Source organism: Neofelis nebulosa, chromosome 3 (genome assembly GCF_028018385.1).
Source record: "Neofelis nebulosa isolate mNeoNeb1 chromosome 3, mNeoNeb1.pri, whole genome shotgun sequence".
NCBI classification, from domain to species: Eukaryota; Metazoa; Chordata; class Mammalia; order Carnivora; family Felidae; genus Neofelis; species Neofelis nebulosa.
This window is the reverse complement of record NC_080784.1, coordinates 23,891,925-23,904,489: the sequence shown is the minus strand read 5'-3', so window position 1 is coordinate 23,904,489 and position 12,565 is coordinate 23,891,925. Positions and strand designations below refer to the sequence as shown.

The 12,565-nt window shown below is 41.1% G+C and overlaps 1 protein-coding gene across 8 annotated transcripts in view; it reads left to right on the top strand.

Moving 5' to 3' along the window:
- TUSC3 (tumor suppressor candidate 3) overlaps positions 1–12,565 on the top strand; it is a 305,126-nt gene that overhangs the window by 9,296 nt on the left and 283,265 nt on the right. For 5 of the 8 annotated variants that reach the window (XM_058720113.1, XM_058720109.1, XM_058720110.1 and 2 more), the window contains exon 1: positions 5,189–5,512. The exons of 1 other annotated variant lie outside the window; for it this stretch is intronic. In XM_058720113.1, the coding sequence (XP_058576096.1) occupies positions 5,375–5,512 (138 nt within the window). In that variant the 5' untranslated portion in view covers positions 5,189–5,374. Of the gene's footprint in view, positions 1–5,186; positions 5,513–12,565 lie in introns of those variants that run through there. 2 more of the 8 variants (XM_058720111.1, XM_058720108.1) reach the window with 2 other exon arrangements.

Sequence of the window (12,565 nt, the reverse complement as noted above, 5' to 3'; positions counted from 1 at the left end):
TTAATAAAACCATTTGTCTATGTAGTCCTTGGTGTGAACTCCAGTTTGAAGGCTGCTATATTAAAGCAGGGATAAAGGGTTTGACTTGGCTCTAAGCCATTATCCAGAGTTTGGACCTCCTTTGAAACCTAGGGATGAGCTACTGAAAGTATGTGGACTAAAGACAGTGACATGCTTAGTGTTGTACTTCAGGGAATAAACAGAGAATGGCTGAAATCATTCATTCATTCATTCATTCAACAAATGCACTATTTGGTGTAGTGTGTACTCATAAAGAAAACAGTCTCTGCCTTCCTGGAGCTTACATTACAATGGGGAAAGGAATATAAAAGCATAATGCCAGTTAGTGATAGATAACTATAAAAAATGTGAAACAGGGATTATTCTGGACAGTGCAGATAAAAAGCCCTGTCTTATGGAGCTTACATCCTAATAGGGGAGACTGGAAATAAATGAATCCATAGCATAATTTCAGGTAATGATGAGTGCTATATGAAAAAGTTAAGGGTGTATGTGTGTGAAGAGTAAGGAGTTTAGTTTTTAGAAAGCGTTGTCTGAGAAATGAGGTTAATGCAGGCAGGCTGGGTCCTGCAGGATGAGCCCGGAGGGTACTTGGCTAAGTGCGGCAGGATAGAAATCAAATTGTGAGCCAGTAGGAAGTGAGAGCAGGGTTTATTGGAGATATATAGGGAGTGCAGGAACGGACAGAGTGTCCAGGAGACTCAGAAGCAAAGGAGAGAGTCTCTTCTTTGCTTGGGGTCTGGGGTTTTTACTGATGATTGTGGTCTGGTGCACATGTCCTCTCTGGCATCCAGGAACTGGTCTGAACAAGGACAGGGGCCGTGTGTACATCATAAGTCACAGATTCCTTGGAGCCAGAGGGTTTTGGCATTGAGATGTCTAGCGCCAGTGGTCCAGAATACACACATGATGGTCTTGCCGGGTCATTCTTACCCAGTCATTCCTGAGATGTCATCTATTGGGCTGGAAGGCTCCAAAGGAATCATTAACTCCTTATTCCTTATGAGGACATATATTAAGGCATGTGTGTGTGTGTATTTGTGTGTGTGTGTGTGTGCGCGCAGATCCTAGCAAGAATAGAAATAGGTAAAGGAGCTAAAAAAACAGTTTTTCCCCCCTCATGGGGTCCCTTTAGTTTCCCTATCTCAAGATGATAGTTTAGGAGATCTGAGCCTTGACCTGAATAAAGTGATAAAGTTTGCCATGTGGACATCTATCTGTGTGAAAAGGGTGAAGGAACAACAGTGGGAAGGACAGAGGAAGAGTATGCTTGACATATTTAAGGAAAAAAAGAAAACCAGCCTGGCTGAAGCATAGTCAGAAAGCAGAAGTAGAAATGAGTTTGCACAGGCAGCCAGGAAGAAAGTAACATAGGGGCCCAAGGGCATGGAAAAGACTGCTTTTTATGCTGAAGACAGAGAAAGTACTTTGCACTGGTTTCTGTATAAAAAGGATCACTCTGGCTAATGTACCAAGAATAGAATGCAGGAAGGCAGGATTAAAAAGTTTTGGATTAGGTTGGTAGAGGAGGAAGGTAAATTTATAAACAAGGGGAGGATGGACTAATAATGGTGTCCTGATGCCTTTCTAATGAATGCAAGAGTTACAAAATGAAAAGCAGAAAACAGATTCTTAAGACACTTTGGAGGCTGAGTAACTTGGAAACCAAGTATGGATGGCAGTATGGTTGGAGAGAATGAGGAAAATGGAAGGCCACTCTGAGGCTCTGAAAATTGGTAATTAGGAGGATTGTGGTATCATCAACTAGATCCCAAGACCTGACCTTTACTGCTCACCCACTCCTACTCACCGACCTTTGTCCTACATTTTTCCTTAAGCGTTTTTTCCTGCTTTATCTCTTAATTCAGGCAAAAGGAAGGCAAAACCACCCCTCAAGCAGTTCTGACGGGACCTCCAGCTAGCCCAGACCACTCCCACCGCTTTGAGCTTAACTCCCTGACTCACCTGCTCAAGTGGGCAGTGCAGTGACCTCTAGAATAATCAATAATTACCTTTACCTCATTATAATATTAAAACCTCTGCCCAAGGAGGAGCACAAACCTCATTTACTTTACAATGCACGTATAATGCATGTTTCCTTAAGGTGCATGCATGACCTCATGCCCACGTCTACATGCACTGACAAGGATCCCCTTTTAAACTACTCTCCCTAGGGGCGCCTGGGTGGCACAGTCGGTTAAGCATCCGACTTCAGCCCCGTCACGATCTCGCGGTCCGTGAGTTCCAGCCCCGCGTCAGGCTCTGGGCTGATGGCTCGCAGCCTGGAGCCTGTTTCCGATTCTGTGTCTCCCTCTCTCTCTGCCCCTCCCCCGTTCATGCTCTGTCTCTCTCTGTCCCAAAAATAAATAAAAAACGTTGAAAAAAAATTAAAACAAAACAAAAAAAACTATTCTCCCTAACCCTTGGGTGAGTGGGTGGCTCAGTTGGTAAGTGTCAGACCTCCGCTCAGGTCATATCTCACGCACCGTTTGTTGGTTCAAGCTTCGTGTCTGACAGCTTGAAGCCTGCTGCAGATTCTGTGACCCCCTTTCTTTCTGCTCTTCCCCTGCTCGTGCTCGCTCTCAAAAATAAATAAACACTAAAAAATTTTTTTTGGAAGGAACCCATACACCCTTGCTCAGAGTTGCAGCTTTGTTAATTATTTCCTATGATTTCCTTATTTGTTGCAAATAAAATTTCCTTTGTGCAGAAATTCACCTCGTGTAGTTTCTCTCTGTGACTCGGCAAGGAGAGAACTCACATTGGTTTGGTTACGGTGGTAGCATTTAGTTACAGTAATAGAAATTAAGACAAGTTTGGGAGAGAACAGGGCAGATGGTGGATTTTGATTATGTTGAGTGTATCTTGATATAGATGTTCAGCTGATATAGACCATAAATTTACTCCTGTCTCCAAATAGATAAAAGTGGAGGCCATTTTCACACATTTCAAGGAAAAAGCAAGGAACTATTCTTTTGCGAGTAATTACTATGGGCAAAAATGCTCACATAATAGTGGGAAATCAAAAGTCTGGGAGACAGAGAAGAGAGATTTATTCGTAAATACCTTTAAAAAAGGCAGCATAGAATTGTATATAATAATGGCTATCGAGCTTGATTGTCCAAGTTCAAATTCCTGGTATACCTTTTTCAAATTGTATGACTTTGAGTTGGATCTTCTGGTCTTAGTTTCCTTATGTGAAATTGTTACAATAAGACTTATCTGATAAGGTTGTTGTGGAGCAGTTCTTAATCTGGAGTCCATGAAATTTGGGGAAACTTGAAATGGAAAAAAATTAACCTTATTGGTACTAACCTCTCATGAAAAATCTTGTTTTCTTCAATTATAAAGCAGAAAGCAAACCATGGTGGTATTAACAGTACATACGGCTTTGTTTCCTGCAGAAATTACAAATTACAAATAACTTCGTATCACAGTGTTGCAGGATTTTTTTACCTGGGTACCTGGGGTTCTTTGTCTCACCGCCTGGAAGAATGAAGCCGTGGACACAAAATGAGCATCAGGCAAAAGTTTATTAGAGTGTAAGAAAGTAAGAGTAGTACGAAAGCTCTCTTTACAGAGAGGGGGCATTTGACAGTAAATGCCCGCTACAATAGGCAAGTGTCCTTTTATAAGGTTCTGGTCAGCCCTCTCTTCTTTCCTGCCTCGTTCCTTCCCAGGGCCTACCCTTATTGGCTTGAAACCTCTAGGTTCTGGGTCGTCCACTCCTGATTGGCTCGATTCCATCGTATGAGGGGTGGTCTATGGCTAGATCATTCCTTGTGGGTCAAATGTTTTCTAGTCTATTTATTTTTAGTTAGGTCTTTTGTCAAATTCCTGAGGAAAACTTGAGGGGGAGTAAGTAGTGTCTTTTACATTCTTAAGAGGAATCTTATGCCTGAGGGGGTTTGCTGCAGTCAGACTACGCCCGGCATTGTTCCAAAATACGATTTTCTCCGCATCCAGGGATCTCAGGTCCTTTCCCTCTCTGCCTACTGAATCCTATCTTTTCCTATGATAACAGTACAGTAGATTTTATTTTTAAGTAATCTCTACACCCAGCCTGGGACTGGAACTCACGACCTGGAGGTCAAGAGTCACAGGCTGTACCAACTGAGTCAGCCAGGTGCCCCCGTAGCAGATATTTTGAAATACTGTTTATCATCCTCGCTATTTCAGTATTACCATATTTACTAGAATTGGTGTTAGATACAGTTAGATTTGATACTATTGCAGAGTTTATTTACAGCCCTCATGCTACTTAGCTGGCCAAGTATCCTACAATTCTGTCTCTTGGTCAGTTACAATCACCCTGTGACGTCCGAATGCTTATACGGTGGTTCTTACATCTACCATTGCTTTCCAGTATTTCCCCAAATACAAATGTTGTTGACCACTGGGTCAAAAGAAGTGAATTGTTTTCATTTGGATAATGGTATTTCACTATATTTGATTCCTTTGTAATCTATGAATTTAATTTATGCAGTTAGAAATACTGTTTTAAGACTGGGCCCAGTAGGCTTCATCAGACTAGCAGAGGTGTTCATGATCCGAGAAGAAACCTTGCCATGGAATAAAAGGTACACCAGAACAGGACTTGGTGCATATCAGATATTCAGTAAACAGCCTGCTGCTTTGTTCTTAAAATGTTCAGAGAGCAGGAAGTGAATGAAGGGCTCCTCAGGCCCCTCAATTGGGGCTGCAGAAATAGCTGTGAAGTTGCAGGCGGCCACTATGCATCCAGGGGATTATATTTCGTGGATTATGTTAGAGGCTTGAGAGGGCTCAGTATGTGAGCCACAGCTGTCTCAAAAAACGTCCCATGGAAACGGAGATGGCCCATGGGCGAGAGGGGCCAGGCAGGTACTAATTCCTTAAGTTGCTCCTCTATCGTCCAAAAGGCAATTAGGCCTGTCTGTGGCTTCTGGTAAACAGGAATTTAGTCCCGTTGGACTGAACCGGGCCCTCGCATATTCCTGGAGACTCGCACCGGCTTCAGTAACATGAGAGCATTCGGTCACCCGGCTGGAGAACGGAGCCCCAGCGCGGCGCGGGTCTCACGGAGAGCTCCGGCGCCCTGGGCTCAGCAAGGCGCGCACGAGGCCCCGGCTCCCTCGCCACGCCCACTTCCTGCCCCATCCCGGGCCTTTCCAGGTTCCCTCTCCCGTGAACCGGATGCTCTGTCAGTTTCCTCCTCCGCGTCCTCGGCGGCCTCCGCTTCCCTGGCGAAGCCGCAGGCGCCCACGAGGGCACAGGCCGGGGGCACCCGGCGGCTGGCCTGGCAGGAGTAGGACGCCGGGAGGAGCTGGGCGCGCACGGTTACCGAGCGTGGAGGAGACACTGCCCTGCGGCGATGGGTGCCAGGGGCGCTCCTTCACGCCGGAGGTTGGCGGGGCGGCGGCTGCGATACCTGCCCACCGGGAGCTTTCCCTTTCTCCTCCTCCTGCTGCTGCTCTGCATCCAGCTCGGGGGAGGACAGAAGAAAAAAGAGGTAGAATGAATCCCTTGACCTTCCGGGTGGGCCCAGGCTGGCTGGGGCGGGCCGGGGCGGCGGCGTTGCCAGGCAGCTTCTCCGCGTTGCTAGGCAGCCGGGCCGCTGGCGTGGGCGAAGGCGGCCTTTGGGGCGCCCGCGGAGCGGTTGGGGGGCCTTGGGGCGAGTCCTTTTTGCCGCGCAGTCACGGATGTAGCGTTATCGTGGTGTTTGCTCAAAAACAGTACAGCATCGTCTTCCACTCTGTGCTTTAGCACCGAACTCTTTCAGACTCACGGCGCTTTTGATCCTCCGAGGCCGAGGTTTGGGCCCTTGAGTCCCTGAAAGGGGGTGTGTTGGGTGTTAAAATACTCTTCAGGAATATTTGTAAACCTATGAGAACTGTTTGTCCTTCAGGTTCAGTACCCAGCTCCCTTCGTTACTCGATTAAAGCGACAGCGGAGCGTATTGGGAATGTGTTTTAAGTTTGTATTCGTAATTACACATTTTTAAAGCTGTAGGTTTATTTGCTTACTTATGTTGAACTCCTTTGAGAATAAACTCACATTTTTTAAGTTATGTAAATTTGTTTGTGAAGTGAAGATCACCTGATTTCAACCTTGGTCCTCTAATGACTTCGATGAGAGGGTTGAAGTCACTATATTTAAAATAGTAGAGTTATTGATGAATTTCAGTGATCCATCCTTCCCTTAGATACTCAATCTAGAAGGATCAGAAAAAAAATTCTTTAGGAAACGTGAGTAGTGTTTCGTACATTATTTTAGTAAGAGTATTCGCTGTAGTTCAAGATAGTTTTTACTGGTGAAGTATTACACACACGTGCCTCAAAATCTAATTCGGGTTTAAAATATTACCACACGTTTCTTGATAACTGAGTAGAGAGTAATGAAACAGCCTCATGCGCAAAATAATTGTGATTCTCTTTACCTTTACCTGAAACAACTCTGAATTCAATATGAACTTCTTCCCTTTAGCTTTTTAATTTTATTTAAAAAAAAATTTTTTTTTAACGTTTATTTATTTTTGAGACAGAGAGACAGAGCACCAACGGGGGAGGGTCAGAGAGAGAGGGAGACACAGAATCTGAAACAGGCTCTGAGCAGTCAGCACAGAGCCCGACGCGGGGCTTAAACTCACATACCGCGAGATCGTGACCTGAGCCGAAGTCGGACGCTTAACCGACTGAGCCACCCAGGCGCCCCAGCTTTTAAATTTTTACATGAAAGCATGGCATACAGAATTCTTGTTGGAGTTCCGGTAACAGGTTTAGAGAAGAACTGTTAAAATTAAAACTGTATTTACAAGTATAAGTTAAAGGTACATTTTCTAGCATTTGGTATTTATAGACCACATTCCAAGAGTTTTAGGTGTCATAGTTTTTCTTGAGGGAGGGGATTAAAAGGTGGGTTTTTTTGTTTTTTTTTTTTTTTTTTTTTTTGCCGATTATCACAGCAGAGGGCAGTAAAAAATGATGAAGGATTTCATGGAAATTCTCATGACCACAGTAACTTTCATTTGGAAGAAAAAAAATCTGAACAGACTGAAAAGTGTGCATCTTCAAAGCGTCTTAGTATTTCCAATTGTGTGACAACTTTAACAGATGACAACACTGGTTACCTTAGTACAATGACAATAAACATCTGTTCCATTACCATTTTTTATAAAAGACATTTTAAATGAAAAATTAGGGAGAAAATTGTTGAGGATTAGAAAAGGATGTTTTCCAAAACCACTTTTGTTTTTCTTAAACAGGAGAGAGTCTAATACTACATTGTGGTATTGCAGAATGCACATATTAAAGAAGAGGAAAATAACAAATAATTGAAGTTTTAATACTTTGCTCAATGAGTATACATATCTGGAATGTAATCTAGTTGCTTATCTGGTACTCAGTTCTCTGAGAATACACTCACATTATTTAAGCTACACAAATTTATTTGTGAAGTTCAGAGCACCTGATTCAGTCTTAGTCCTTAATAACTTGGAGGCTGTGATCTCTTTAAATACTGGAAGAAAAATATACTTCACTGGAAATAGTGGAAAGTGGTTGGTCTCTCGTGGTATTCCAGGGTTGTTTTGAACATGTCACTTCATTCTTTGCTGACTTTACAACCTGATGCCCTTACAACGTTTGACACAGTTCAACCGGCAAGTATAGCAGTTGGAACTTAGTTTACTACAAAAAATGTTACTGACATAAATACTTGAGGAGTTCACTTGACATTAATAGTGTATTCCTTCATTCTGGGGGCGGGAAGGGGCTAAGTTGAAGTCTAAAGTTGAACCTGGAACCAAGAATGGACACTAGTTGCTTTTATGGAAGTAATAGTTATGACAGTAATAGCTATCACTGTAAGTTTTTGAGTCAGACAGGTGGTCCAGTTACAACTGAGTCACTAATTGTATGACATCAGGCAAACAACCTAACTTCCTTGAACTTTAATTTCTCTGTTTTAAAACACATATATAGGGGCGCCTGGGTGGCTCAGTCGGTCGAGCGTCCGACTTCAGCTCAGGTCATGATCTCACGGTTCCAGGAGTTGGAGCCTCGCGTCGGGCTCTGTGCTGAGGCCTCGGAGCCCGGGGCCTGCTTTGGCTTCTGTGCCTCCCTCTCTCTCTGCCCCTCCCCCGCTCATGCTCTGTCTCTCTCTCTCTCTCTCAAAAATAAACAAATAAAAAAATTTTAAACACAGAATACCTACATCTCAGGTTTGTCAATGGGATTAAATAAGACTGTGTATAAATTACTTAGTGCAGTGCCTAGAGCATAACAGATGGTCAGTACTAGTGGCTATTATTATGTGTTCTTCATTTAATGAGAGCATTAGACATGATGAGATCCTAAAATGTGATAAAATATTTTTCAATTTTCTTTTTGCTAAATAAAGTGATTTCATCATTATTGTGAAATTTATAGTTACTGAAATAAGTTTTTTATTTTATCATGACACATGGAGAATTCCACACTCTTACTTTGTTGGAGAACTTCCCAGATGGGAGATTTTGCAGCATGGAAGAATTGGTCGTATTCATGGATGTGTGTATATGTGTGTCTACCTATATATTTTTTTGTATATTTCTTCATGAAGACATTTAATTCAGTAGAAAATAATTTTGTTATATTCTCTAAGAATGTAGTGAAGAGAAATAGTTGGGTGAATTGGCAAAAAAGATTAGAGACTTTATAGTCACTTTCCTTAATTACATTCAATATAGTCATTAAACTAATTTTTGAATCCTCTTGTTAAGTGATAGAAACTTGTGGAAGACTATACCTTCTTAGTAGTAGATCATTTGCTTATGTAGTGCATCATATTTTTTTTTTAATTTTGACCATTTCTCTATTTCTTATATTGTTAACACTTATCAGTTAGTTTCATTTAGAATTGTTTTAATTTATAATAACACGTTTTGATAATATAAAAGGAGCTAAAATTCTGTAATTATTTTAAATAGATTTATTGACTTTGACATCATCAAAAGCGGCTATTATAGTAACTTATGCTTTATGTTAGCTAATAGGCTGTGACATGTAGGTAGCAATAAATATGCAATATGAAAAATTGAACAGCTCATAAATATTTTTGCCAAGCAATATGATTATGTAAATGAAATATCTCAATTGCCTCTGACATAACTTCTGTGTGTCGTTAATGTTTTGAAGCACATTTTATACTGAGATGTATATACCCCGTGGTTTTTTAGCGGCAGAGCCATGAAGTAGATGCTTCACTATCTTAGCAAATTAAGAAAAGGGAGAGGATGGAAGTAAGCAATGGATTTTACCTTTAAGCAAAGAACTTAAGTGGAAAAAATGTGTAAATATACGAGCACAACTTTAAGAAATGCCTAGTAATTACACGTGGGTACGTATACATGCAGACACAGATTCTGCCACTGCAGGTAGTTTCAGCTAGGTTAGATTTTGTGTACAGTGACTCCTTGCTGAGTAATTGGAACTGACAGGTCTTGCTCAGAATGGCCCAAACTCCTTGCCAAGTCTGTGAGAGCTCAGCCTGCTGCATTTCCACAGATGATGGCAGAAGGCATGGAATTCCTGGATCACAAGTGGACGGTTTATTACAGCAGCGGATTTGCCAGAGTGTCAGCATTTATGCTGATGATGCAGATTAGATGACTGCTGCAAGTGCAGGAAGTTGTGTAGCGGGAGAGAAACCTTGAGCTTAGGGAGCTCAGGTCTTTTATAATGGACACTAAGCTTGTTTGACCTTTGACCCAGGGGAGACATTATCTTTATTAAACCGGAAAATAAATAGATCTGCTCTTTGTCTAGAGAGGACCTGTCTTCCAAGGCTTGGGTGCTAAATGCCCCCGAAAAGATGTCAAGAACAAAGTCAGTTAGTCCTTGTGCTTGCATGTTATGTTGAAATCCACGAAGAATTATTTCCTTAAGTGAGAGAGAGTAACTTAAGCAAAAGAGAATGCTGGGATATTTTCCTCCATGTGCATACCCCACCAGTATGTTCAGTCCCGTATGTGTTGTCTGTTCCACATGAAAGACGCAGGGGAAGAGCAGAAACATGTAATGTGAACCACAGATTGATCAGCTGTTAATCTTTTGCCACATTTACTTTTGCATTTTCTCAATATTCAGTGAGTTTGGGTAGGAGTGGCATCTGGATGCCAGTGACTGACATTGGTTATTTTGGTAGTCTCCAGGGTTTATTCGTCGAGTCAGACGATCTTATGATTCCTTCTTTCCATAAGAGTACCTCCTCGAGTATTGTAAACTCATTCCACCAAGATAGAAAATTTACCTTTGCTTAAGTATAGGAATGGCTCTTGTTCCCCTGCTAGAGAACAGGTAAATCATGAACAATGTATGTGTTATATAACATTGAGTGTGTACATGTGTATGAACGTGCATGCAGCATGCAACGTGGGGACCAACTAGTAGTGTTTATGTCAGTCTCCAGTTTTGTTGTTTTTTTTTTTTTTTTTTTTTTTTGAGAGAGAGAGAGAAAGAGCACGTGCATGTGTGAGCAGGGGTGAGGCAGAGAGGGGGGCAGAGGATCCGAAGCAGGCTCTGTGCTGACAGCAGTGAACCCGATGCGGGGCTTGAACTCATGAACCGTGAGATCATGACCTGAGCCAAAGTCGGACGCTCAACTGACTGAGCCACTCAAGCGCCCCAATCTCTACCCAGTTTTTATCTATTGAACAAGACTGCAGCTTCTCAAATTGAGAAGGGGAACTCTTAATCTTTCTTTCTGCCCATCTGTTTTCTTTTTTTCTTTTTTAAATTTTCTTTTAACGTTTATTTATTATTGAGAGACAGAGAGACACAGAGTGTGAGCAGGAGAGGGGTAGAGAGAGGGGGAGACACAGAATCTGAAGTAGGCTCTAGGCTCCGAGCTGTCAGCACAGAGCCTGATGCGAGCTCGAACTCCCAAACTGTGAGATCATGACCTGAGCTGAAGTCAGGCGCTTAACCGACTGAGCCACCCAGGTGCTCCTGGCCCATCTGTTTTCTAAGTGCTATTAACAGTGCTGGTTTATGGGGAACAACTATTACCATCCCTAGAACCTCATTTTTTAAGTAATCACTTGCCAATATAATATATATTTGGAGCTCTTACCCTGTATTTTGCATGTTGTATACAGAAAGGCTGGCTTTACATAATTTCCTGGGGAGTTGTACGTAGATTAAAGGAACATCTTGGAAAAATAGGATTTTTTGTTCCTTGGAAGGAACATCTTGGAAAAGAACATCCTGGAAAAATAGGATTTCTCTCAATACATAGCTATGGAAAACTTAAATATTCAGTTGGAATATTAAAATTTCAAAAGTGTTATTCAAAACAATAGGTAATATGTTTTTTCCTAATAATTGGTATCTGCCTGTGCCAGAAGAAAAAAGATCAACAATGAGGTTATGGAGTCCTTCAAAATCTATGATAAAAGTCTTAACATGGAAGAGTAGCACTCTGCAGCTATTAATGAACTGAAGAGTAAGAATAAAAGAAAGTCTTCACTAGTATATTTATTGTTATTAAAGTTTTGGTTGATCATCTAAAGATACGTAATTAGTTTGACATTTGGAGGTAAAGAAATTTTTCTCCACTGCATGTTACCATGACCCGACTACCTATAGAACTCTAGTACCTTTAAAGAAAAGGGGTACTTGAGTATAGGTTGAATAAATTGTGATGCTGATTTTATTAATGGAACTTTCTGTTGTTTATCTTAGGAGTGTATTTTTAGAGATGGCTTAACATTATCGGTATGATTTGACTCAACTTTTGGAAGTACTTTATTTCAGAGTCTTCTGTGCTTGGAAACAAAACAAACCATTGGGAAATTAGTTTATATGAGTATTGTGGTAAAACTTAGGGTACAGAATTCATTGTAAATCATGGAATCTGTTTACTATTCATATCAAGTATTAAATTGAGATATCTTAGGATAACTCATTGAATTTAACAAACTTGGAAGGAAGTCTAAATTCTATTAGAAAATGACAAAAAAATAACAGTAGAACAGATAGGAGATAGAATGTTAGGCATTTCATGTACTTAGATACAATCTTTATAATATCTTTGCTTGATGGTTTGGCAGACAGCTTTGTTTGCCTTACCTTTATCTTTGCCGACAATACTTTGTTTTCATTTAGAGAAACTGGAACTGTCTTAAGCCCAAAACATTTTTCTTAGTCAGAGATTATATCATGATTATCTAGTACCTTGCAGAGTATTGGTTTAGTAGTGAGCGCATAAATTATATGGGACTTGTGATAAATTTCCACTTCTTTTATAAAGGACACAAGGAAAAGAAATTCTCTCTTCATGTCTTCAGTATATGAATATGAGAATGTGATGCTTGAGTTGCTGAACCCATCTTATAAACATGAAAGTATAAGCCTGAGGGCAAAAACCAGTGGGTTCTTGATGTCAGGGTAGAAAAATGGAAAGAACATGGGTGCTTGATGACCTGACTTAACTAGCCTTGTAATTTCTCTAACTCTGGAATCCTTGTTATATGTTAATAAGATTTACGTTGTTCATTTTGAAATGAATTTCTGATTTTTTGTAT